This window comes from Meriones unguiculatus, chromosome 9 (assembly GCF_030254825.1).
Source record: "Meriones unguiculatus strain TT.TT164.6M chromosome 9, Bangor_MerUng_6.1, whole genome shotgun sequence".
Lineage (NCBI taxonomy): Eukaryota > Metazoa > Chordata > Mammalia > Rodentia > Muridae > Meriones > Meriones unguiculatus.
Window position 1 is genome coordinate 9,818,467 of NC_083357.1, and position 25,874 is coordinate 9,844,340.

The following is a 25,874-nucleotide window of genomic DNA, read 5'->3' on the forward strand; positions in this document are numbered from 1 at the left end:
CCACTCTGCAGAGACACCCCGTCCCACCCCATTGAGCGGTTTAGGCAGGTGGTTTCTGCTTCTGTCTCTTGAGGAGAGAAACTGGGGCTCCAAAAAGGTGAAGCTGCGTGCAGAAAGTATGACGGACAGGTGTCTGGTCAGGCTGTCTGGTACCAAGTGTGATTTCTTCTTACAAACCATTCAAAGAGAAGGAGCCCCTCTTGCCTAGTGCTGAGGCACATTAACCACGGATGTCCTCCTTCGTGTCAGCTTCCTGCATGAGCGCCGTCTCAGAGCTCTGCAGTCCTCGCTGTAGCCTGAACGGGACACAGCAGAGCCCCCACATCCTCCACTGTGACAGGTGTGACCCCTCTATTAGCATCTGTTCCCACCCTTCCTCTCTACCTTTCTCTATTTTCTACAGCCCAGAGAGCCTCTGAGCTTGGGATTCTAATACTTTAGGGGCCTTCCCTCCACGTGCCCCCTGCTTTCTGAGGTTCCACCATCTTTTTATGCTCTACAACCTTTCCTCTGGCCCACCTTGTCCAGCATCGAGAACGTGAAGGAAAACCACCTCTCTGCCCTCTGAGTTACCTTCTCTGAACACTTTACACAGTGCTGTTCTAAAAACTGGGCAAGTCTAGGCTCCCTTTTCCTACTCTGTGTAGGACTCAGTCCTACCAGCTTTTCTGAGCTGTCTGATATTGCTCACACTATACCACACCGTACCAGGACACACCATGCCATGCCACACCACACCAACTGGTTTTGGGTAGTCCTGGCCTGCTAACGGCAGCTTCCTCATAAAGTAGCAATGCGGGAGGCCTAGGGTACCTGCCACATCCAGCTTCCAGCCACCTTGTGCTGTCTGCCCTCTCTAAGGCCGAAGCAGCAAGGCAGAGTCACACCTCTAAATAAGGAGCTTTCTAGAGGAAAAGGCAGTCTCTAGAAAAACTAGCTGCTGCATCATCCCAGGTCGCTTCCCACCCGCCAGCTGCCAGGCATGAGGCATATCCAGGCCTTCAGCCACAGCACAGTGCCATCCAGCAGGGGCTGTGTGTTTAATTAAAACCGCCATGTTGCGGCTGGAGAGATGGCTCAGTGGCTAAGAGCACTGAGAGCTCTTCTAGAGGAGCAGAGTTCAACTCCCAGCACCCACATGGCAACTCACAACTGTCTGTAACTCCTGCTCCAGGGGATCTGACACCCTCACACAGACATGAATGCAGTCAAACACAAATGCACATAAAATAAAAATAAATTAATTAAAAAACAGTTATAAAGTAAAGACAGATGAAATTCACTTCAATTATGTATCTTAGTAAACCAAGCATATCAGTATATAACCAATATAAAAGAACTATTGAAAGTTTTTGCATCCCTTTTCTTTCATATTAATTCTTCTAAATTGAGATTCTTGCTGGGACAAAGCAGTTTCAAGGCCGGCAGGTGTGAGCGGCCTGTAGCTGCCACACTGGGCCACACATTACATAGATCTTGTTTCTGGCCCCTAGCTAGTGAGTGGTCGGCTTCGCCGTTTGATCCTGGCTTCTTTGCAGGAGCCGAGTGGTGTCTCCAGTCATAGACGTGATTGACTGGAAGACGCTTCAGTACTCTGCATCCACGGAGCTGCAGAGAGGGGTGCTGGATTGGAAGCTGGATTTCCGATGGGAGCCCCTGGAGGAGCAGGAGCGGAAGGCCCTCCCATCCCCCATCAGCCCCATCAGGTAAGGCCCTGCCACAGCCTTCCCTTCCCTGAGCTCCATGCCAGGGCAGCAAGCTGTTCTGCCCGTATCATGGCTTCCTGATGAAAGGACCTAGTACATGAGTGGCTGTGCAAACCAAACAAGCCAGCTACAGTGCTGTGATACCAACGGAGTCCAGTGAGCTCTTCCAGAAGCTTCCGTGGATGCCCAGGGGGAGAATGTGGAAGAAGCTGAGCTGATCTGGACCCCAGGTAACACAGCAAATTCCTTAGCTGGCTGAGCGCTGTGACATAATTCTCAAAACAGATCCAGCTTTGACAGTGCTTACGGCTGTGGGGTTTTTTTTCTGAACTATTTTAACTATTTTATTTAAGTAGGGTTTTTTGTTGTATTTTTGGTTTTGTTTTGTTCTGTTTTGTTTATCTTTTAGGAATTTTCTGCTGGGTAACAAACCACTTCAAATTTAGTGTGGAAAAAAAAAAAAACAAAAAAACAAACAAACCAAAACAAACCAAACCAAACCAAAACAAAAACCAGCTATTCTCCAAGCTCACAGGCTGCGGGCTGTGGACTGTGGAATGTTTCAGCCACGCTAGGTGTCCGCACTTCACTGTGCCCAGGAAACGTACAGATTAAACTCCTAACATCACAAAAATGTAAACCCAGGGATTCCCAGCATTGTGACGATGTAAATCCAGGGTAGGCAGCTCCTAAGCCCACCTGCTTCCCTGATACACTCAGCTGGGTGCTGGTTCGAGTCCACAGTCCACAGCAGATAACCGCCGAATCCAAAGCCCTCTGCAAACCAAGCATGTTGCCATGATGCACTGGGCAGCAGAGGCCTGCCTGGACTGCCATGGTGGCAGAGCCCCCTCTGAGAGCAGTCACACGCTCCCTGAGGACTATCAGTGCACCCTGTAGAGAGTGCAGCCGCAAAAGCGAACGGCAATGGGGCCTGTGTGCATGCCCCTTCCTAAAATCCAAACTTCTGAAGTAAAACACACACCAGGAGCCCATCCAAGGGAAGATCATGAGTTCGAGGCCAGCCTGTGCTGCCCTGAGACCTTGTCTCCCTGCTCCAAAAAAAAAAAAAGGTGAACAACAACAGAGAAAAAGCAACAGCACAGGTGAACTCAGAACAGCACAGCTTAGTACCTAAAATACGGTGTGTATGGCGCCTGGCACTGTAGGCAACTTTTTATTCCATCCCCAGAGGCTCAATTGCAAACTGCTTCTTTGGTTTTGGTTTTTTGTTGTTTTGTACATGGTCATTTTATCCCAACCAGAGGTGAAGGAAATCAAACTTAGAGAGGTCACCTGTCTCAAGGAGAACGCCACAGAGAATTAAGTGGCTAACGGTGGAGAAACTGGACCAAGTAACCACTGAAGTTCTGGTTTTAGACACGTGTGTATGAACTAGTGTTTTAATACCCTGAAGCCAATGATCCATTTCCCCGTCCATCAAATGGGCTGAATCTGAGCCACTTAACTCCTAAGGCACGTCCATGATTTGGCTGCATTAAATCTGTTTTGAGTGCAAAGCCCTTGTGCAGAAGCTTTCTAGCTATGTGTTTCTCCGTGTAACACTCTTACGGTCATTTTGTTTTGCTTTGCTTTTTGAGACAGGGCCTCACTGTGTAACTCTGGGTGTCTACAGAGTCATCTGTAGACGAGGCTGGCCTTGAACTCAGAGCTCCACCCTCCTCATTTAAAGACATGCGGCTACCACGCCTCTCTTGTGTAATGTCACCTTGAGGACTGTTATTTCCATCCCAATTTCCTTTCTCTGTTTCTCGTTCTCTGCATGTATAAGCCCTGTGTATTTTCCCCCAGTGAAGGTGAAACTGTATCTACTTCCAGAATTCCTGTTAGATTCATCCTAACATTGCAGAGGAAGTAGATGACAAAGGCAAACAAAAGCAGGAGGGAGGGAGGGAGAAGAGAGAGGGGCTTGTATGCGTTACTTTACTCCTCCCTTTGATGACTTCCTGACAGAAGAAATTTAAGGGAGCAAGGGTTTGCTTTAGCTCCTGGTTTCGGAGGGTGCAGTCTATCAGGGCAGGAGGGCATGGCAGCAGGCGTGGCCAGTCAGTTCTGCAGGTGCCTGTGGTGGCAGCTGCCTGTTCACCTTGGTCAGACAGGAAGCTGGATACAGCACACTCTAGTAATCTACGTCTCCTAGCAAGGTCTCGCTTCCGAAGAGCTCCAAGCCTTCAAGACAGTGCCACAGTTTGGGAATGGAGTGTACAAAGCATGAAACCATGGCAGACATTTCAGATTCAAGCCAAAAGAGAGCCTGACGATATCCTTTGGATTGGGCCTAGCAACTGCCTCCCTCCCTTAACTAAAGTCTTTTCTTCAGCCGTCCATCCAGACGGAATAAAGTGAATCAGTGGTCCCTTCTGTAGAAAAAGAGGAGAAGCTATAAAGGCCCAGGCTAGCCCAGCTCCCCTATTCTTCAGTCTTATTTTTATGTATGTGTCTGTGTGAGGACATGTTGTGTGCAGGTTCCATAGCTGGCCAGAAGGAAGGGTGTCAGATTGCCCAGAGCTGAAGTCTCTGGCAGTTGCGAACAGCCTGACATGGGTACTAGACCAAACCTGGGTCCTCTGGAAGAGCAGCAAGCCCTCTTAACCACTGAGCCACCTCTCCAGCCCCCAGGTCTCTTTATAAAATTATTGGATTTCAGACATGTTTGCTTTGCTCCAGCCTTGTAATTCAAAATGTTGAGCTTCACCAGAGCCCACAGTTGGCGGCCTCCCTCACTGGACCTGCCTCCGAGAAGCTCCACCCAGGCCCTGTTATGTGATTGGGGTTGAACTGCAGTCTCCTACCTGGCTTCTCTGTGCAGGAGCCCTGTGGCACCCCGAGAGGTGGTGGCTGTGGACAGACATTACTTCCAAAACACCGGAGCTTACGATCCTCTTCTGTTGCCGCAGGGCAGTGACAATCTTGAGATATCCTTCAAGGTAGGTCCTTTGTCAATGGTGGCCCTGGGCAGTATCTCTGGAGCCCTGTATGCAGTCAGCTTGGAGGGAGATGGTCGGGGTCAGGTGTAGGGAATAAACTCATGGGCAAATTATAGAAAGTCATTACAGCAAGGTATGTCAAACCTCCCCCCATCTCCCAGGTCATGTCTCTTATAGCCTACCTTGGTTTTGCTCTCAGCCTCCTCTGTAAACTTGACTTTCAAAATCCTCGTCAGGAGAAGGTATACATACTATCAGCCATTCACATTTCAGTGCAGAGCCTTCAGAGCTTCTGGTACGTTCTATGTTATGGCAAACTCAGCATCTAGGGCAGCATTTCTCAACCTGTTGGGTTGTGACCCCTTTGGGAGTCAAATGACCTTTTCACAGCAGTCACCTACGACCATCAGAAAATACAGATCCTTGCATTAAGATTCACAACAGCAGCAGAGTTACTGTTCTATGGTTGGGGGTCACCACGGCGTGAGGAACTGGATTAAAGGGTCGCAGCGTTAGGAAGGCCGAGAACCATTGGCCTAGAGGATCTTTTACATACTCACATGCCAAATGTGAAGCCACTCTTAGCATTGAGTGGTTCCATGAACGGCTTGTTATTCTCTTGACTCAGGACCTGCTGGGCACAGCTCAGCCTCTCTGTCCTGAGAACCATCCTGGAAAGTCACTACCCTGCCTTCCAGTCACACCAACCACCCCAAACCCAACCCAGCCCAGGTGTCCTTCATGTAACATAGACAGACCAAGCTAGTGTGGACGTGTGAATTACACCAGTCTTGTAGTTTACACAATGTCCAGGTGTACTATTTCTCTAACAATGAAAAATAGCTGCAGTGCCCTTTGAGGTGTCTGGAGTATCTTGAAGCACAGGGTTTGAAAACCCCAAGCCTCATGTGTTTTGACTCCAGGAACCACGGCCTGTCCCAGCACTACAACTGTAATTTCTGTCACCAAGCATAGAATAAAGGCTTCTTGTCCAATGAGCGGTGGGGAGCTGGGAGAAGCTTCTAGAAGGATGGAAGAAGACGGGGGGGGTGCTTTCATATCTGGTGTCTTTGGGGCAGGGGATAGCACTGGCTTTTAGGAATTCCCTAGCCACTGCAGACATATTCTCCCTAGAGAAGCGCTCTCAGGTAGGTGGGAAGACTAACTCTGCACAAGTTTCCAGGTGGCATGTCAGGTAGCTACAAGGGTATCAGCCATCACCCCACAGTTTTATCCTAGGACAGCTGCCCCCTACCCCTCCCACCTTGTGGCCCTGCTGCCCACACTCTTGGATCTGGGATTTACACTGGTTGTTCTGGCTTATGACTTCCTGGTGTCTTGCTAGCTGCTCATAGAGCCACTCACCTTCTCCTTCTGTGACAGGCCTGGCTCTGTGGTGGTTCTGTTGAAATCCTTCCCTGCTCGCGAGTGGGACACATCTACCAAAGCCAAAGTGCCAGCTCCAGGACAGACCCTGAGTCCATCTTGAAGAACAAGGTTCGCATTGCTGAGACCTGGCTAGGGCCCTTCAAAGAAACCTTCTACAGGCACCTCCCAGAGGCCTTCGCTCTGAGCAAGGTGAGGAGGGGCTGGTAGGGGTCTTTGGCCAACATAAGGTCACACCAGCTTAAGGTCAGCCAAGAAGGGGCAGCTCCCTTCTTTCTGCCTTGAGCTTCCCTGAGCTAGCCCTCTGGAGTGACCCTTCTCCCTGGTGGGGCTCTCCTTTGTTTCTGCCAGCGTCACAGTTGACCTCAGCCTAGAGTCCCCAGACTGCTATAGGATGCTAGGAACTGGGTGTGGCCTTTCAATACAGGCAGGGCCCAAGGGGAGGCAGGCCCAGACAAGGGACAAGTCATATCCCTGAGGGTCCTTTCATCCTCAGTGGTGATCAAGGAAGGGTTAAGGACTACCCAAGACAGAGAGCAGATTTGATTATACAAACAAATATAAAGACTCAAAAAAAAAAAAACACAGAAAAGTTGAAGTTTTAAATATATGATTTAAGGCCTCTCAGTTCACTATTGGCTGGTCAGTTCCTATGGGTGACACACACGCTGTCTGCTGGGAGCCACAGGCCACCATTGTACTTGCTGTGAAAAGGGCCCGGCACAGTCAGAAATGGCTCCCACCAGTCTCTCAGCAGCCCACTGGAAAGCACAGGCAGGGGCAGGGTCGTCAGAGAGACCCACCCATGCCACTGCATGCAGGGAAAGCCAGGTGAGGGTGAGCCGGGCAGGAGCCCCAGGAACCCCTTTTCCTGGGGTCCTCAGGCTCTCGTTCTTTTTTATCCAGATCCACCTCCTTCCCTTCCGCAGACCAGCTTCCAGACAAGTAGCCTCAGGGCTCTTTGAACTTCTCTCTGTGGTCTACTGGAAGAGGACACACAAAATTTCATTCATTCCCAAGGCTTAGGTAGCTAGAGTTCCTGTGGGTCCCCATGTGTGAGTCCAAGCATCATCTTTTGCACACCAGAGGGACCTCAGGACCACAGCTTCCGGCATGGGTTTGTAGTGGAGGACTGGAGAGGAAAGGGAGTTCTCACCAGGAGTCCACTTACCCCTCAATTTAGACAGCCCAGAGCAAGCTTCAACTATGGCTGCATGGGATAGCTCAGGTACTAAAGGAGGGTTTGAGGAAGAATCTGAAGCCTCTGAGGGTGGATGCTGGGACTGGAACCCAGGTCCTCTGGAAGAGGAGCCAGTGCTCTTAACCTCTGAGTCATCTCTCCAGTCCCCCAACCCCCTTTTAGAGCCTCTCTCTCCCAGGAAATTTATGCTAACCTACTAGATGGTTTCTTCCATCTTACCGATGCAGCCTGAAACATTAAACTAGCGTTGAGGGCTGGTGTTCACCCTCCTACAGTTGTGTTACAAAGGAGAACATTAAAGAGAGGGGCCAGTGCGGCCAAAGTAATGTTTCATCAATGGAGAAAACTGAGACGCAGGGAAAAAGAAAAGCCAGCTTGCCTCCCTCCTCCTTGATCCTGCAATTTCCCATCTAACTTCGTCTCCACTGCCTCTGGGCCAGCTTTGTGAGGCCCATGGCACAAGCCAGGCACAAAGTCTATCATTGCTTCACATTCCAGAGAAAAGTCTTTAAGGAACAGACATTGTGGTCATTGTAGGCTGAAGATTTGGGGGTCTGTGGGAGGCGTAGTGATGCCTCCGGTCTTTCTGGTTCCACACCTCTCTCTGGAGAAGATACCTGACTCTGTGTCCTAAGCCTCTCTCAATCTAGGACCCTTCCTCCTGTCTGCAGTGCTGAGGCGTGTGGTCACTCCATTCCAAGCCTTCTGCTCCTTCATATCTAGCCCTCCCCTACTGTGTGAGTTTAGGCGTGAAACAAGCTTTCCTGGCCTCACTCCCCATGTCTTTCTCCAAATACAGGTTGCAAAGCCAGACTGCACAGAGCGCTTGAAGCTGCAAAGGAGGCTGGGATGCCGGACATTCCACTGGTTTCTGGCCAATGTCTACCCCAAGCTGTATCCATCTGAGCATAGGCCCAGGTTCTCTGGAAAGGCAAGGCATGGCCTGGGGGAGATGGGTTACATGCCGAGACAAGAGCACCCATCCCTTACACTGGGCAACCAGTTACAGGTTCAGCAGGGTCCCAGAGGCCTTTGGACTCCCCTTCCCTGCCTGCCCACCAGCCCAAGGGAGGCATCATGTTTCCCTATAACCCATGCAAGATACCATCACTAAAATGAGTGTGGCCTGACTCCTTCTAGCTTAAGAGAAATGGCTCTCTGTGACTAAAGCACGCATATTGGGATAAGGCCTGGAAAGGATAGGAGATTAGAGCCTGCTTCAGGGAATCTTCACAGTAGAGGTCAGATTCATATCTGTGCGGATTTCTACTTTCAGCTCCACAACACTGGACTTGGCTTCTGTGCAGACTGCCAAGCAGAAGAGGATATCCTGGGCTGCCCCATGACGTTGGTTCCCTGCAGTAACAACCGGCAGCAGCAGGTGGGTAATGATGTTTCTCGGGATAGATTTCATCCTGACTTCTGAGTGCGCGCTGTTTCCTAGGGCCTTTCAATTCCCTTCAGGGTAGCTCCTTTCCATGTCCCCTCAGCCTTTGACAGGCCTTGGCCCTCACTGTGATGACTTTGTCACAGTTCTGCCCATGCCATCTCACCTTAGAAGCTGGACCAGCATTAAAGAATGGAGCATCTTGGTTAGAAGGAATGAAGGGACTGTTTTTCATTGCATCCCTTGCATCTGACAGATGAGGAAACTGTGTCATTGAACCACCAGCCCAGGAATAGCCATCTCAGATCCTCCAATGTTAAGGAAGGGCCCAAGAGTCTGAGTGGAAAAGGAGTAATGAAGCCAGGGGCAGGGCCTAGACTCAGCTGGACCCTTCGGCCATTAAGAAGGAAACTGTGATCCTTTGAGTGTGTCTTATGTGCTTCAATTTGTCATCCTAGGAGTAAGTGGCCAAGGTATCAGAAAGCTGTGCAGTCCAGACGGGAGGCCATGGATCCACTTCTTTCACAACTTGAATAACTTCTCAGGGTAGTCTGGCTCCAGATCTGATTCAGACTGTGATGGGGTTTCTCTTAATTGTGCTGTCATACTCCAACATTGCCTAATGAAAGCCAATAGCAATTAAGTGGGAGCCAGAGAGCCTGGGGTGAAAGAGGAAGCATCTCCACGGGGAGTTTGGGGCCCAGCCTTGCAGTGTAAGCCTAAAGTGCTGGGTACAGGCTCCTGGCCTGGCCTGGAGGGTACACAGGGAAGAAGTTGCCTTGGGATCCACTTGGTCTCTTCTGTCCCTATACTTTACCATCCCTTCCTAAAATACCAGTGGGCGTTCATACCAGATACTTTAGTAAGCTTTCATGTCCCCATGACCTAAATACCTGACATGGGAGGAAAGGGGTTTTGGGTTTTGTTTTTTTTTTTTAAGCTCACGGTCTCAGAAGAATTTCAGTTCCCTGTGGGAGAGGCTTGGCAGTAGGAGTGGCTTGATCTGTGTGGCAAGCGTACGAGGTATTTGGCAGCTTGCTCTTGTGGTGCAGCCTAAGCAAGCCAGAAGCAGGGGTCCATATAACCTTCAGAGGCTTGCTTCCCCCAGTCAGGCCCCACCTCCTAATGCTCCACAGCCTTCAAAGCAGGGCCACAAGCCACAGAGCTGACCATGGGAAGCCGTGCCCAAGGGGGATACTTCACATTCACACCAGCACACTAGACACAAGAGAGAAGACAAAAGCCCAAGAGAGGAAGTCACATGTCAGGGTGACAACTGTCCAAGCTTTTACTGCCATCTAGAGTCAGGTTTGAACCGAGTTCCCTCTGGTTAGCTGTGTGAGCTGGCAGGCTTTGGTTTTCATGTGCTATCAGGAATGATGCAGCTTCCAGTGGAGTATTTGTTCTGTGTATGTTTATTTTTTTAATTCGTGAGGCCTTCTGAAGCCTGCAATATTGGAAAATAAGTAAACTGACCAATCCCACCCCCTGGAAAAGAAACCTAAATGAATGCTGGATAAAAAGAATATGAAATGCCCCTTTCCATGCACATGTCGTTGAGTTTACAAGAAAGGGAAATCTCCAAGAACTAAAACTCAAGTGGCAACTGAAGACAGAGTGATTTGTGTGAGCTAGGTTTCCTTGAGAGGTGACAGGGATCAGTGGCCACCAACCTCGGGAGTTCAGGAGCGTGGCTGCAGGCAGGGAGAGGCAAGGAAAGCTGGCTTCAGCTCACGAGCGATGAAATTGAAAATGAGACTTGGAACTACCAGCTTTCACCCTCACAGGGTAGTCTGTCCTTGCAAAGCCGAACTAAAACTCCCTGTGGCTACAAGGAACAACAAGGAGGTCATCTGTCGCTACAGATGGGATTTTGAGTACGAAAAACATTATTCTCCCTCGAGAGTTATCCACAAGCTTGCTTCTGAGATGTGCTTAGGGTTCAAATTTATGCTAACTGCAGTTTGGGAATTTTCAAGCAGGGCACACCACTATATTCAATTTGCAAATTAGCAAGGCCTAATGCAAATAGGAGCTGTGATGCCTCTAATTCAACAGTTATTAAGCATTTCAAGACAGTGACAGCAATATACAAACCAAACAGATTGAACGGAGAACATGAAAGCTGTACACCAGGATGCTAGCCCTTCTTGGTGTGCAGGTAACATGAAAATCAGTGTGGACTGCATCTGGTGGGAGCAAACAGAGGTGGGTTTGCCAAAACATGTCATCCAATGGATCAGCACAGGCGCCACACAGTTAAAGCCCCTCTGTAAGGTCCACACAGCCCAGCTCTACAAAACCCTGGAGGCAATAGGAACCATGATGGAGACCACAGGAGCCATGATCAAGAGTTCCCAGATAGCACCCACAGCAGGGAAATTCCTCAGAGAGATCCCTCGCCCGCCCTGCCAGCAGTGTGCACCCAGCACCTGCAGCCTTTAAAAACAGCCTTATCCACATACAGAATGTCGCAGGAGCATGCCAAAATGTGGAAATGGCAACGTGAGAAAGGCCAAGGTTCTGGGAGTTCAGAACCTGGGAAGAGTCTTGTTGTTGCCCCTAGTAGAATCTGAAACCGGTCTCTAGAGCTCAGCTCCTCTGTGTGTTCCTTTGTTTCTCCTTGGATCCAGAGAGGGCGTCCTGTTTGGCCATGCTAACTGCTGCCCCCTCTACCCCAGAGCCTGGAGCACACCAGCAGGAAGGAGATTCTCTTCGGCAGCCAGCAGCACCTGTGCTTCGATGTCAGGCAAGAGCGGGTGATTCTGCAGACGTGCATGGAAGAAGGCCCCACCATCCATCAACAGCACTGGGACTTCCAGGAGGTAATTAACCCGTTCCAGGGATGCCGGCTGACCACAAGGGACTTCCGGTCAGCTGGAACCTCCAGGCCAACTGACCTGGTTAGCATGGTGCCCTGGGCTCTTCCAAGACGTCAGGTACAATCCACGATGGTACTTCCTGGGTCTCTGGTCCCCAGCCTCAGGATATATACCGATTTGTCTCTACACCATCACAGGTTATAGCTTGAATTGCAGGGAGGACGGTGGAGCACGTTACAGAGACAACATGCTCAGTGGTGTGGATTTAGGAGTGATGCCAAGCCAGTTTAAAATAAGGAGATATTGATATATAAATATGTAGCTGTTGGGGCTGGAGAGATGGCTTAGTGCTTAAGGGCACTGGCTGTTTTTTCGGAGGACCCAGAGGCCTCAAACACATAAACTGAAAATACATATGTTTTAACGTATTAAAAGATAAATATGTGGCTGTCATTTTCTTCATTATCATGCACGTCCCACCGTGAACATTCGATCATTTTTGTGAAGTTTTTACTTCTTCTACATTTCCTGTAGGCAAGTTCTAGATCCTTCCCAGAGGGATTAAAGTATTTAGGTGAGCGAGTGGGCCCCGGGTAGAGATCTGGGCAAAGGCCAGTCTTGCAGCATGTCTATGGGCGTGACCATGAGACAATCCCTGCCGCAGCAGAACAGTCAGCAGATGGTCCCTGAACCTCCGTGCCACCGTGAGCCCCTGTTGCTCCCCTCTGTCGAGGGCCTCTTCAGGCCCTATTCCCCCGCCTCAGCACCACGGTCACATCTACAATATCTGTTCAAGCTCTTTCCACCTTTACATCCCTTCTGAGTTGAGTTAGGGTGACCCGAGGCAGGTAGATACGCACATTTCCATTTTTTTCTTTTCTTCAAATTCTGATTGAAAGTAAAGAAGATAAAATCAGTGGAATGATTGTGCAGGTGATTCAGAGAGCAGAGAAGAGGAAAATCCCATCATAGAACACTTAAGCTGAATTCCAGCAAGCAGCCAAAACCAAAAGGACATTAGGACACACATGGCATATTTCCAAGCATTAAGAAATTACATATAACAGGGACTGACTCTGACATGAACTCATGAGCTGACTCTTTGATCACCTTCACCTGAGGGGGCAGCAGCCTTACCAGTCTACAGAAGAAGACAATGAAGCCAGTCCTGATGAGAACTGATAGACTAGGGTCAGATGGGAGGGGATGAGGACCTCCCCCATCATGGGACTCGGGGAAGGGCATAGGAGAAGAAGAGGGAGGGTGGGATTGGGAGAGGATGGGGAAGGGGGCTACAGCTGGGATACAAAGTGAATAAACTGTAATTAATAAAAATAAGATTAAAATTTAAAAAAAGAAATGAGATGTGCTGCAGATTTAGTCCAGTAATCTAGAGCACCTGCCCATTGACTGTAAGGCCCTGGGTCCAGTATCCAGATATTCTTATATCTTTCTTATATCTTCCTATATGAAAGCTATTCTTCAGCCAGAAAAAAGAACAAGGCACTGTTCTTGGTAGAGTATTTATAATTGAAAAGTGCCTCAGACAATCCAAACATCCATCCATAGCTCAGTACAGAAAATGTGGACACACATCTATCCTAAAGCTCATGTCTTAGAGTCACTTATCTCCTAGAGGTAATTCCATGTGATGAAATAATACACAGCCTTCAAGCGGAAGGCAGTCCTGTCATGTAGTACAATAAGGGTGACTCTTGAGGAACTGGGCTACATTACATGACTAACACACACCCATACATACACACATGCATGCACACACCCAAAACTGTAGCATTCCACCTTGTGCATTTTATGTAAAGCAGTTAAAGTCTTAGTAGCATGAACGGTGGTCGCCGGTGGTTGGGGAAGGAAGAATCATCGCTGAGTGAGCAGACAGTATTTTCACAATGAAAACTAACACGTTTAACATTTCTAAACTTTACGACTGAAGACGCTTAAAAAGTGGTAAGTTTGGTGTGTTTTTACTACAAAAGAAAGGAAGGGGAGTGACGTGCTAGTTTTTGCTCCAGCATGAATAAAGCTGGAACACTTGAGAAACGAGAGGCCAGATCTGAAGGAGCCCTGCCTTACAATTCTATTTCTCCAAAATGCCTAGAAAGGCAATAGAAAGGAGACGAGTGAACCCAGTGGCCAGAAGGAGGAAGACAGAGCAAATGAGTGCCGGCGGGTAGCGGTGCCGTCGGCAGTGATGGACATGTTTTGGGATATACTGAAGACAACTAGTTTGTGCACTTTAAACAGTCTGTATTTGGGGATACATCAACAATGAGCAGGAATCTATAACGTTGTGGCTAAAGTTGCTTAATTTTATAAAGAAATCAGATTCTTCTTGAAAAGAAGATGTTAGGATAAGCATTGAATTTGGTGGGGCTGAGTCATAATTTTCATATGTCTCCTGGGTATGGCTGGTCCAATTAGACCAGCAGGATAGCCTCAGTCTTGATTAAGACTGCAACCTAGTGGCCACAGATCAAATTGCAGAATTAGTCATGAATGCGGTGGTAAGAGTGACTGGCAGTTCAACAGGAAGCCTGAACATGCCGCAACCAGTTATCCTGACCAGAACTTCCTAAGAAATGACACAATCATATAATAGCAAAACAAATGATTGGGCTTATAATCCCTTAGGTTTGAGTGACGTCTAAATTTTAGGGTTATTTAAATTATATTCTCTATTAACTAAAAATCCTACCATTTCTTCGAGGCCATTTCATATCCTTCTGTTTGTCTTTTAATGCTCAGTAGAAATCTTAAAAAACATCCTTCTTCGCTGACTTTGTCAGGAATTGGGCTCTTTCTTTCTGCTTTCAGGATGGAATGATCGTCCACATTCTTTCTGGGAAATGCATGGACGCTGGGGTTCAGCCAAACAGTAAGGATTTGTACTTGCGTCAGTGTGATGGTGAAACCAGCCAGCTGTGGCGATTCGACCAGGTCCATCCCGTGGATGAACGATGAGAGACATCGGTGGGAGCATAAATGCACACTCAGCATCTGCTGAGCTCTGCTCTGGTGTCTCCTGAGCCAGGCTCTGAGTCTGCGCTTCTGGTTAGGAGAGAGGAAAGTGCCGTAAAAACAGCAAATCTCTCCTTGTACCTTGTGTCATTGACTGTAGGCTGTTTTGTTTTTTATTTTGTTGTTGTTGTTTTTGTTGTTGTTGTTTCTCTGTATAGCCTCGCTCTGTACACTGGGCTGTCCTGGACTCACAGAAATCCCCCTGACTCTTCCTCTGGAGTGCTGGGATCAAAGGCGTGCCCTGGCACCTCCCAGCTATGTTGGCCCTTTGTTTGCTTGTTTGTTTTTGAAAGAAAAACAATGGATTCATTGTCCTCATCACCAGAAATGACCATCATGAAGTAGAGCAGACTCCCCTTCCCTCCGCCCCCCACTGCCCACTTAACATTTGCTTTTATCCCCAGACTGTGGCAGGCCTTGGCGTCATGTGACAGCACTTCCAGGGGTCATCAAATCAAGAAGATAAATGTCCTAACTTCACGGAGCCCTTACTGGGACAGAGCACGTGGCTTGTGGTGAAGGGCATGTGATGGCCTGTCGATCCCAACCTTTTGATTAGGCTTGCTCACATGCATTTAGTGTTCATTCCTTAAACCCCAGCTCCCACAGAAGCGGAGCAGACAGAGAGGAATGGGGTGGGGCTGAGAGGAAGATGGGAGACCGATTTCTAGCCCAACTCTTCAACTCAGCTCAGCTGGTCAGGATGTTGTCCATCTTCAGGACAGCTTCCTTGAAGCTTTCTACCTCCATTCCCCTTCATCCATCTCAGGCATGCACAACCAGATTTCCTTGCAATGCCACCTGTGCTGGCATCTGACACCTGAGCGTTGTCATGGACAACAGCATCACAGTAGAGAAACTCTCCTAATGCCCTGATAGGAGAGCAGTGTTCGCTTGACGAGGAATAGCAGCCTTGGAAAGCGGGCAACCCTCCCCTGAAGGGAAATGCCGACAGCAAAAGCCAAAATCTTTACAAGGCTAAATAAATCTGGCTCTTAAATATCCCTGAGGTTCGAAAGGGCCGTCTACAAGCCCTCAATGATTGTTCGAGACCCTAAATGAGGTTTCCAGTTAAATGCTCACACAGTTGAGGGAAAATCCACCACAAGGGTTGCTGAGTGAGTTAGGGTACTTTGAGGGAAAAAAAAAAGAAAAACACTTGCCCATTTCTCTCTGGATGGATTTAGCTCTCTAGATGGTAAGCTTAGAACCTTGCTGTTAAAGATGCCTTTGTCCTCCGGGCTGTCTCAGAATACAATTGTTTGAAAGAAGAACTGAGGAATAGGTGTGGGTTTCTACACTACCTGACATAATGCATATTCCTTCTCCATCTTCCAAGACAATGCCCACTGCGTTTCTCCAGCCTTATCCCAAATGATCCACACTGGGTTTGTGGCCATTCTGATGGGAATTCACTGCAATTCTGGAAAATTTCAAACTCTTTCTTGGTTGTACTGGCTACATTTCAGGGGTTCAGTAGCCATCTTTGGCTAATGGCTACTGGACCTGAGAACACAGTTATAAATAAGCCACCATCACAAACACTAGAGCTGGCTAGCAGCAGACAGGTCCACCCCCATGAAGGGATAGCCACTGGCTTCTTCCTTCAGACCTGGATGAAGTGAAAACTGTTCAAATGACAACCTTGTAAAGGATAGTACGGCTGAAGAACAAACATTTTGAAATAGCTTTATTTTGAAACGAACTCCAATATTAGCATTGTGAGTAGCTGAAGTTGTTGGGATAAATTAATATAATTTAATAAAAGACTAAACTCTGTTGTGTGCATTGTGGTGATTAACAAAAGGACCCAGATGGCTTATTGCTTAATTGTTTTAACAAAGCGAGAATGTGGTATTTCTTGCTTCCTTAACTATCCCCATGATTTATTACTTTATTACAGAAATGACTGTCAACCCAGTCCCTGGCTGCTACTTAAAGACCCTTAATTTAAACAAGACAGATGCCTCTGCTTCCTTCCGAAAAACAGGCCTCCATCATGTAACTGGAGTTTGGGCTCTTACCAATGGTCTGTTTAGAAAGAGAAGCTCAGCAGTCGAGTGACCTGATTCCCAAGTTTGATTTTGCTTGTCTGGGCGGATTTTCTGACTTTTTTAAAGGAGTTGACTCTTTGATTATGAAGGACCCTAAGGAGCAGATGAGAGACATATGCACCCAGCAGACCACAGTCTGTACTTTATGCTGTGACACACAGTGAAAGCAGATGTCAGCCCAGAAGGGGCCTGGTGTGTCCCTCTTCTACATCAATGTCATAAATCTCACAGCAAAGTCAGATTTCCACAGATCTCTGGAAAGTCCCTGGACCCATAATGATGTTGCCACTGACCAAGACATTTTTAAGGCCATATTACCACACCTGCCTTGATGGGTGCTTCATTTTCAACTGATGTGCCCTGAGAATCTCCTTAGACACTAAATGACTCACCAAATCCAAACACAGGAAATGCGAACAGGTTGCACGTGGAAGGGGCTCTGAAAGGATAAACATGCAGTTTCCACAGAAGGTAGAGAGACACAGACAAGGAAAATACAGATGGCTCAGTGGTTAAGAGTACTCACTGCTCTTACAGGCCCTGAGTTCTGGTCTCAGCACCCACATGGGGCATCTCACAACCATCTTTCACTCCAGCCCTAAGGAATCTAATGCCCCCTTCTGGCCTCCTTGTGTGTACATACACAGCCATCCCACAGACATGGCAAGCATACATAATTAAAACAAAACACATTCTTAGAAAACCCCTTTTAATAGAGTAGGCACAAAGCAGACAGCTAACCCTACCACAGCTCAGGCTTGGAAACGGCTCTGAGTTCTGTACCCCTTCCTACAGCCCTCAAGCATAGGCCCTTAGTGTGGTAGGTGTTGCTTAAGGTTACATTTAAACATGGTCCAGGAGAACCTGAGCAGCTGAAAGTCTTGACCTTTCCAGATTCGTCATTGGCATGTTCCGCAGGTGCAGGAGGCAGCCAGCCAGGAGCACCATCCTTCCTGCGGTCCTCCCTAGCTCTGCTCACATGACTGTCCTGTGACTATTGTGAGTGCTGTTATGTTCCCACCACAGGATGCACACCTTTCTCCCAGCTCATGGGCCTTGGAGAACACCTGGTCCATGTTGAGCCAACCAGCACATCCCTCAGGAATTTTGTTACTGAGAAATTAGTCTGCAGGAGACCTGAGAAACAAGGTGGAAATTCACGAGCCCTCGGCAGCCTGAGTTTCTGAATGTGACCACAGGACAGAGAATTCGAGACAGCAGAAGGTGGGGGGTGAAACAGTTCAGAGTTAGGGGTCTGGTCTTCTCTGTAAATTATTTGCTTTATTTCCACTGGCCTCCGCTTTTACCCCAGACCTCCTGACTTACCTAGAGAGACTGGTGGTCCCAACCAAGACTGAGTCCGGACACAGAGGGGAAAAAAGCAGATGGGCAGCTGGGTGAACACTAGTGAGCCTGGATATTTTAAGCAAGCAAGAAACAAAGCCAGAGTGACAGAGGAACAGGAAAAAGCTTATACAGGTTCCTTCTACACACCGCTGAATAAGGCCAACAAGGATAAAGCACTTTAGTAAAGCAAAGCTATAAAGTTAAGTCAGACTGTGGACGAGGGCGGGGCTGGAAACTCTTTGATACCAGCCAGACAGCAGTATCTTGTCTCGTGGGACTGTGGTCTCTTGAAAACACTCAGCTAAGCACTATTGTGTAGAAAAGGGCCATGGATGAAAATAAACAAGTGACCAGGGTTGTGTTTTAATAAAAGTTTCCAAAAACATCTGGTTGGTCGGACTTATCTGACCCGTGTAGTTCGCTATCTCCTGGACTCGGGTATTCAATCCAGCTACAAAGTAAGATGAAATATATATATATATATATATATATATATATATATATATATACTTAAAAATGAAACCATGAAAGTTTCTGGGTATGGTGGCTTATGATTGTAATGCAATGTTTGAGAGTCTGAGGCAGGAGGCCTGTTCTAAGCCAGCTTAAGCTAAATTGAAACCCTGTCTCAAAAACACCAAGAGAGGAGAGGAAGGGAGGAAGGGAGGAAGGGAGGAAGGGAGGAAGGGAGGAAGGGAGGAAGGGAGGAAGGAAGGAAGGAAGGAAGGAAGGAAGGAAGGAAGGAAAAGGGATGAATAAAATACTACTGGATTATATATTTTAAACGCATGGATGCTGTGATATACCTCAATAAAGCTATTAGAAAAATAAACCTTCTGGAGAGAAAAAAATACTAAAATGTTCTTACAATTAACAAAAAAAGCAAAACCAACCAAACAAAAACAACAAAACAGTAATGAGGGAAACAGTTCTCATTATAACTCTGATTTTAGAGATAGGAATAAAACTTGGAGAAGCCATGGGTCAGACGGTCTAAGTCATCCTGGGCTCGCAAGTTTGAAGGTAGCCTAGGATACATGAGAGCACACCTCTCACACCCAAATAAAAGAGAGAACACCCAAATAAATCCTTTTCTGATGCCTGGCCATTTTTTTTTCTTTTTTTGGAAGGCTTGCAGATTCCAGGTTCTGTATAGAGAGGTTAATGAACACAGCTTGTTAAGACGAGAGGTGTTTTCTTGGTTGATGATTGATGTGAAAGGGCCCAGCCCACTGAGGGCAGTGCCATCCTGGGCAGTGCCATCCCCAGACAGGTGGTCTCAGGATCCGTAAGAAATGAAGTTGAGCAAGTCAATAAGCAGCACACTCCCGTGGTCTCTGCTTCAGCTCCTGCCCTGCCCTTCTTGCACAATGGAGTGTAATCTCGTCAAGTTGCTTTTGGTCATGGTGTTTACCACAGCAATGGAAACATAGCCAGGACAGTGCCTGTAACTTCAGCACCCTGGAGGCTGAAGTAGGGAGGATTGAGAGTTTGAGTCAAGCCTGGGCTACATAGTAGAATCTTGTTGCTGTAGTTAACCTTTAAAATTTCCTACATTTATTTATTTATTTGGGGTGTGTGTGTGTGTGTGTGTGTGTGTGTGTGTGTGTGTGTGTTCAAGCTCTCAGACACACGTGTGGACCATGGAACAACTGTGGAGGTCAGAGGACAACTTGTGAGAGCCCCTCTTCTTCCACCCTGTGGGTCCCAGGGATCAAACTCAGATGCTCAGGTTCCGTGGCAAAGCTTAGCCACCTTGCTGGGCTTATCTTGATTTCTACTTGACTGGATCCAGAATTTACTAAGAACTATGCTGTCAGAAGATCTTTGAGGGTATGTCCAGGAAGGGTTAACTGAGTGGGGAGACCTTCCACCTGAATGGTTAGCACCTCTCTTACAGACCAGATGTAAATGTTTTCATAGAAAAAAAAAAAAAAAAAAGCAGAGCTCCTTGCTTGTTTTCACTTTTTGCGGTGAGTGCATTGATCCTGCTACTGCTGCTGCTGTTGCTGCTTCCATCAAAACCTAGCTTCTTTAGTTTTCTACCATGAAATAAAGACCAGTGGCTCTCTTAGCTTTTGGTGCCAGACTGGGACTGCAGAAACACATAGCCTCATGGATGAGCACACAGCCACAGTTGTATGGCCCAGCCCACACCTGGTAAGCCACTCTAATAAATTCCCTCTGTAAATTATATTCATCATATCAATTCTATTCCTCTGGAGCACCCTGGCTAATGTTTCTAAGGGAACAAAAACAATACATCAAGGAACAGCAGTAACAAGGAAATGTTACTAAGAAGCAAAGAGTAACTATCAGCATTTAACCAAGCAAAAGACAATTGACAAAGTTGACGATTTAGTTCTGACTGTGTGAGGACACCCAGAAAGCACACTCCAAACAGCCCCACTCGTTCACATAATCCCTCTGCATTCAGGATGTAAGGAAATCAGATATAAGCTGTGATGTGAGGCAGAGCAAGAATCTGTGGGTCATTGTGAAATCCTGGCCGCAAGCATCCAAGTGAACTAGACTTCAAAACAAAGAGCCAAGAGCCCAGCCAAGAAAAGGGACTTCAGCAGCTTGAAGGCAGGACCAGGTAAGGCCGAACAAACTTCATCAACTCTGGCCCACACAACATGTAAAGAGTCTCTCTCTCTCTCTCTCTCTCTCTCTCTCTCTCTCTCTCTCTCTCTCTCTCTCTCTGCGCTCTATCTGTATGTGCACCTGCATGCCAGAAGGAGACATCAGATCCCATTATAGATAGTTGTGAACCACCACGTGGTTTCTGGGAATTGAACTCAGGACCTCCGGAAGAGCAGCCAGAGCTCTTAACTGCTGAGCCATCTCTCCAGCACCATATAACATGTTTAATGGCCAAACCCAAGGCGCTTCCTGCCTGTTACATCCCAGCATGACCCCTCAAATGTCAAGGCATTTCCTTCTTCCCCAACTCACAGCAGTTCCAAAGCAATCCAACCCCATCTCCACTGGTCATGCTTTTGGTACACTTGCCAATGTGATTGACATTTTGTGACATTTATATGAGCTAGATGTAGGAAATCTGAGGACTCCAGGGAAGCCACCTGTGAGGCCAATTGACTTTTAGGCTGGAGAATTCGGTTTTCCCCTATCAGATGTTCACTCTGGCAAACAGAGGCCCTCTATTCTTACTACTCAGTGGGGGCACCCTTCTTCCATGACCACTTTCCATGAGAGGCCTAGCACAGCTCTAAGTGATGGCTGATCTGCCTGACAATGGTTCTGGTTCTGTGCCCTTGAAAATGGCATCCCTTCACAGACAGGTTTAGGCACTGACACTCATAGCTGGTCAAGTCTCCAGAATCCTCCTTTCATCCACCTGTCACCGGCACTTGTAACCTCCTAAACAGCTGTTGTCTTACAGATGCAGCTGGACACTTGGACCATGTTTTTCAATGACCCGAGTGAAAACCATCTTCAAGAGCAAGCAGTCACAAAGACACAGACCACACTTTCTACTCCACTTTAGCTCTCACTCAAGGACTGGCTCCCAGACTTCATAGATTCTGCTGTGGAAGAGAAAGCTACAGAAAAATGGCATCTCAAGACTTTGAAAAAAATCACATAGGAAAAAATTAAGACATCAGTTGGGCAATAGACAGTATTCTTTTTGTGACTAAATATGTGTACCTGTCATCAGAAAAACTTATAATGACAGCCCTCCAGGCTAAGTCTGTACTAAAAGCAGCCAATTAAATAGATCTCATTATTATTCCCATTTTATGACTTCTCATTTTAGCGTTGAGGAGCAAGGCTTCCATAGGTTCAATATTCTGAAGATCATTCAGCTAGAAGATGCTGGAGCTGGATCACAAGCTCGAGGTGAAGTAGTTTCAAGGCCTTCACTGTGAACCTCCTCACTAAACCTGCCTCCCAGGATTTACAAAGAAAATAAAGCAAAAGGGTGACCCTACAAATAGGAATGGACAAAAAAATAAGGCCCATGTTGTTTTAGGGTCTGCTAAAATTAGGTGCACTCATTTAGATGAGGTTAGCTACAAGGAACAGAATGGCCAACTGAGGCTTAGGCCTGGCAGCGCATGCCTGCAATCCCAACACTCAGAGAGGCAGAGGAAGGTTGATCTCTGTGAGTCAAGGCCAGCTTGGTCTACAAAGTGAGTCCAGGACAGCCAGGGCTACACAGAGAAACCCTGTCTTGAAAAACAAAAATTAAATGAAAGAAAGAAAAAAAGAAGAGAAAAGAAAAGAAAAAAAAAAAAAGAAATAGCAGTGCCTAGCCATGCTCAACCTGAAGACAAGTAACCACATGGTGCAATGTTCAGAGACACCTGTGATTTACACTTGATCAACTCATTTTGTTTGTTTGTTTATTTGTTTGTTCTAGAGTCTTCCTCTTTAGCTCAAGCTGGCCTGAAATTCAGTATGTAGCCCAGGTTGGCTTTGAACTTGCAGTGATTCCTCCCAAATCCTGGGATTCTAGACACCAGCCACTATGCCTAGCTAGGCATTTAACCTTTTATTCACTACCCCTGTTGGCTTGGCTTTGAGGATCTGTTTATAGTGGTTTGAATAAAAATGGACACCAAAGGCTTACATATCCGAATGTTTAGTCATCAGGGAGTAGCACTACTTGAGAAGGATTAGGAGGTGTGGCCTTATTGGAGGAAATGTGTCACTGAGGGTGGGCTTTGATGTTTCAGAAGCCCAAGCCAGGCCCAGCAGCTGACTCTTCCTGCTGCCTGCAAATTCAGATGTAGAACTCTGAGCTGCTTCCTCAGTACCATGTGTGCCTGCATGCTGCCATGCTCCCCACGATGATGACAATGGAGACTAAACGACTGAAACAAGCAAGCCCCAGTTAAGTATTTCCTTTTTATAAGAGTTACCATGGTTGTGGTGTGTCTTAGAAGAGATAGAACCGTAACTAAGACATAATTCAAGCATGAAAGTCAAATCAAACTTTATTTCTGTTTCTATAAGAGTCCTAGAAGAAACATAGAAAGCAAGCAATCGGGGCTTATAAAATGGGGGTGGGGCTGGAACAATGGTTCAGTTGTTAAGAGTGTTTGCTGCTCTTACAGAGGACCCAAGTTTGGTTCCCAGCTCAGACCTGGCTATGTATAACTTGTAACTAACTCAGAGGGACCCAACACCCTCTTCTGGCCTCTGGAGGCACCTGCACTCACCTGTACATATACTTTAAAATATAAAAATGAGGGAATTTACTGGGATTTCTGACAGCTTTCTTCTTTCGAGGTATGTATTGAGAACAAATGACATGGAGTCACTTGAGAATCTTGCTTAAAATGACAAGGAAAAACCACTAGGTACCATTTGTACCCATCAATGGAGAGAACCATTCCAGGGTGGTGTCCAGGCGCTTCTGGATTTTTTCATGTTTTCAAGTAGGTTGCTTAAGCCAAAAATCTTCCAAGCCTTTGGTTCTAATTCTCCCCTTCTCCGTGTTTTCAAGAACTGCAGAACACAGAGCATCTGGCCAGGCCCAAGGAATGTGTATTGTCCTGCAGAAAATCTCGACAGCTGTGCCTTGGGTGGTCTGCAGAGCGCAATGCCAGGGTTCTAGATGATGTATCTAACATTAGCAGCCTGGTTTATAATGCTCCTCCAGAAAGAATTCTAGTTCTGAGGATGGCTTTCCAGATTATAAAGCAGCAACTATGTCTGTTATGTACCAGCAGTACTCCTCAGTTTTTGCCCTGTGTATTTTCTGTGCCATTGGCTTGGAAAACACAATGAGTCATCGATGAATCAGAAGGTTGTGAAATCTCAATCTTCACTGCATTTTCTGTCAGTGCAAACTCAGAGCTAAATATGTACTCTCTGGTTTCTGGGAAGGAAGGGCTATTTCAAAAACAATTCCAGGAAAGCAACTGAATGAGAATCTTGATGTGTTTGCCAAGAGAAATGCAAAATAGCCCTAGACTTACAAACAGTGATTATGTTTCCAATGTTGTCATGAGGGGGTGTCCAGTAGGTACAGTGACCCTTGAAGCACATCTTTGTGATGTAGCCATCTACCTGTGTGCTGATTGCTCCCAGGTACCGATAAGTCCTTGCCCCTAGACCTCGGATTCACATGCTGAAGCACCTTGACTAGAATCCTTATGGACTTTTAGAGCCTACCTTGCTGAAACCTCTTTAACGACTCAGTCAGAGAGGTGTGAGCTCACTTACCCTGCTTGCCTACACGCCTTTCCTTTCTGTGCTAGCTTCTTTGTTACTGTAAGACGGCGACGGAAGCAACCTAAAGGAGCCTGAAACCACTGGGTACCACTTGCATCCATCAGTGCAGACAGCCATTCCAGGACTCTGTTCAAGGGTCTCTGGATTTTCTCAGGTTTAAAGGCTCACGGCTTCAGAGGGTTTAGCCCATGGTTGCTTGGCCCTGTGGTCTCAAGCAGAACATCACAATGGCAGATGCATATGGCAGAGGACAGCAGGGGTACAGAAGGAGACCAAAGCAAAACACAACAAACAAGGACCTTCCCCCAGTGGCCTACTTCTTGCTAGACCTCACAGCCTCCTAAAGGAGTACACTGTTAAGAATCAAGTATCAAACATAAGAGGTTTTTTTTTTTTTAACAGACTTAATTCATTTTATTTTTCTTGTATATAAACCTGTATGTGGTAGCCACAGCTGGAGCCTAGGTCTTCTAAACAGAGACTCTGGTGTGGGTTTTCACAAAATCAGTAAATTCCTGATAAGGAGACTTGTTGAATTCAGTCTCTTTCCAGAGGTTGGGGGTCAGTAGCTGTAGGTCTTGGAGATGGCATCAAAGGTGGCCTTGGCAAAGGTGGCAGCGCAGCCCCTGGCTGATGTGTAGCAGTCATCAATACTGGCCATCATCAGTAGCTTCTTGGGCACAGGGGCAGAGACGATGCCAGTGCTTCTGGAAGCGGGGATGAGACGCACAAAAACGGAGCCACAGTGGCCTGTCGCCTGGCATGGAACAGTGTGGGGCTTGCCAGTATTGTTCTCTGGTAGCCTCTCTGCAGGGACAATGAAAAGCTTGGCCAAGATGATGGCCCCTCAGATGGCAGTAGCTACCTCCTTGGAGCACTTAACACTAAGACTAATGTGACCACTGTAGTTCAGAATAGTGACAACCTGGTCTCTGGCCAACCCAGGTCTGCTCCTGGGCTAGCATGGTCTTTAGAATCTCATCCTTTAGGGGTGTGACCAGGAAAAAGTCAATAATCTCAGATCCCTTAATTGGCAGAGAGAACAGGTAAATCCCCTCCAAGGACTTCATATCCTTAACCAGGCAGCCAAACTTGGTGAAAGGGATTCACACTTTGGCTTTACCTCCATGAACCCTGTAGCATCGACCATGGCCGCAGCCTCAGCCAGGACTGCTGCCCCTAAGACCTCCCCTGCCGATTCCTCCTCAAATGTCTCGGATGCCTCCTAATCCTGGGCCCCTGGGTCCTCTGGGCCCTCTTGCTGCACTAGCGTTATCCGCCATTTGTTGTTTTCCAGAAGAAGAAGAAGAGGAGGAGGAGGAGGAGGAGCAGGAGGAGGAGGAGGAGGAGGAGGAGGAGGAGAAAGCAGCCTATAAGACCTTCTTCCTATCTAATATCTACTTATGGCATCACTTATGAACTATAATTTGTTTTCATTTTAACATACTTTCTCTTATCTCTGTTTAGCTGTTTTGTGTCCTGTGCCCATAGTATCCTTTTCTCCCTTCACCATCTTCTCCATCCTTCTCTGTGGTGGTGTGAGTAAAAATGGCCCCAGAAGCTCATGTATTTGAATTCTTGGTCTCCCGTTGGTGGAACTGTTTGGGAAGGATTAGAACAAGTGGCCTTACTGGAGGAGGTGTGTCAACTTTTTTTCTACCCAGACTGGAGTAGAACAAAAATGAAGAAAGTTACAGAACTTAGCTCAGACACCAAAGAGCTCTTAGCTGAGACCAAATTTTAAAAGCTTTGTCTTGATCACCATCCAGGGGCATTTAGA

The 25,874-nt window shown here is 47.2% G+C and overlaps 1 protein-coding gene and 1 pseudogene across 1 annotated transcript in view; one reads left to right on the forward strand and one right to left on the reverse strand.

Annotated features, from left to right (window-relative positions):
• Galnt15 (polypeptide N-acetylgalactosaminyltransferase 15) overlaps positions 1 to 16,264 on the forward strand; it is a 35,522-nt gene extending 19,258 nt beyond the window's left edge. The window contains exons 4-10 of the mRNA XM_021641722.2: positions 1,539 to 1,706; positions 4,537 to 4,654; positions 6,038 to 6,232; positions 8,041 to 8,172; positions 8,518 to 8,622; positions 11,310 to 11,453; positions 14,283 to 16,264. Of these exons, the coding sequence (XP_021497397.1) occupies positions 1,539 to 1,706; positions 4,537 to 4,654; positions 6,038 to 6,232; positions 8,041 to 8,172; positions 8,518 to 8,622; positions 11,310 to 11,453; positions 14,283 to 14,429 (1,009 nt within the window). The 3' untranslated portion in view covers positions 14,430 to 16,264. The remainder of the gene's footprint in view (positions 1 to 1,538; positions 1,707 to 4,536; positions 4,655 to 6,037; positions 6,233 to 8,040; positions 8,173 to 8,517; positions 8,623 to 11,309; positions 11,454 to 14,282) is intronic.
• An 8,291-nt stretch (positions 16,265 to 24,555) lies between these two features.
• On the reverse strand, positions 24,556 to 25,194 carry LOC110551263 (small ribosomal subunit protein uS5-like; annotated as a pseudogene).
• Positions 25,195 to 25,874: the final 680 nt, after the last annotated feature.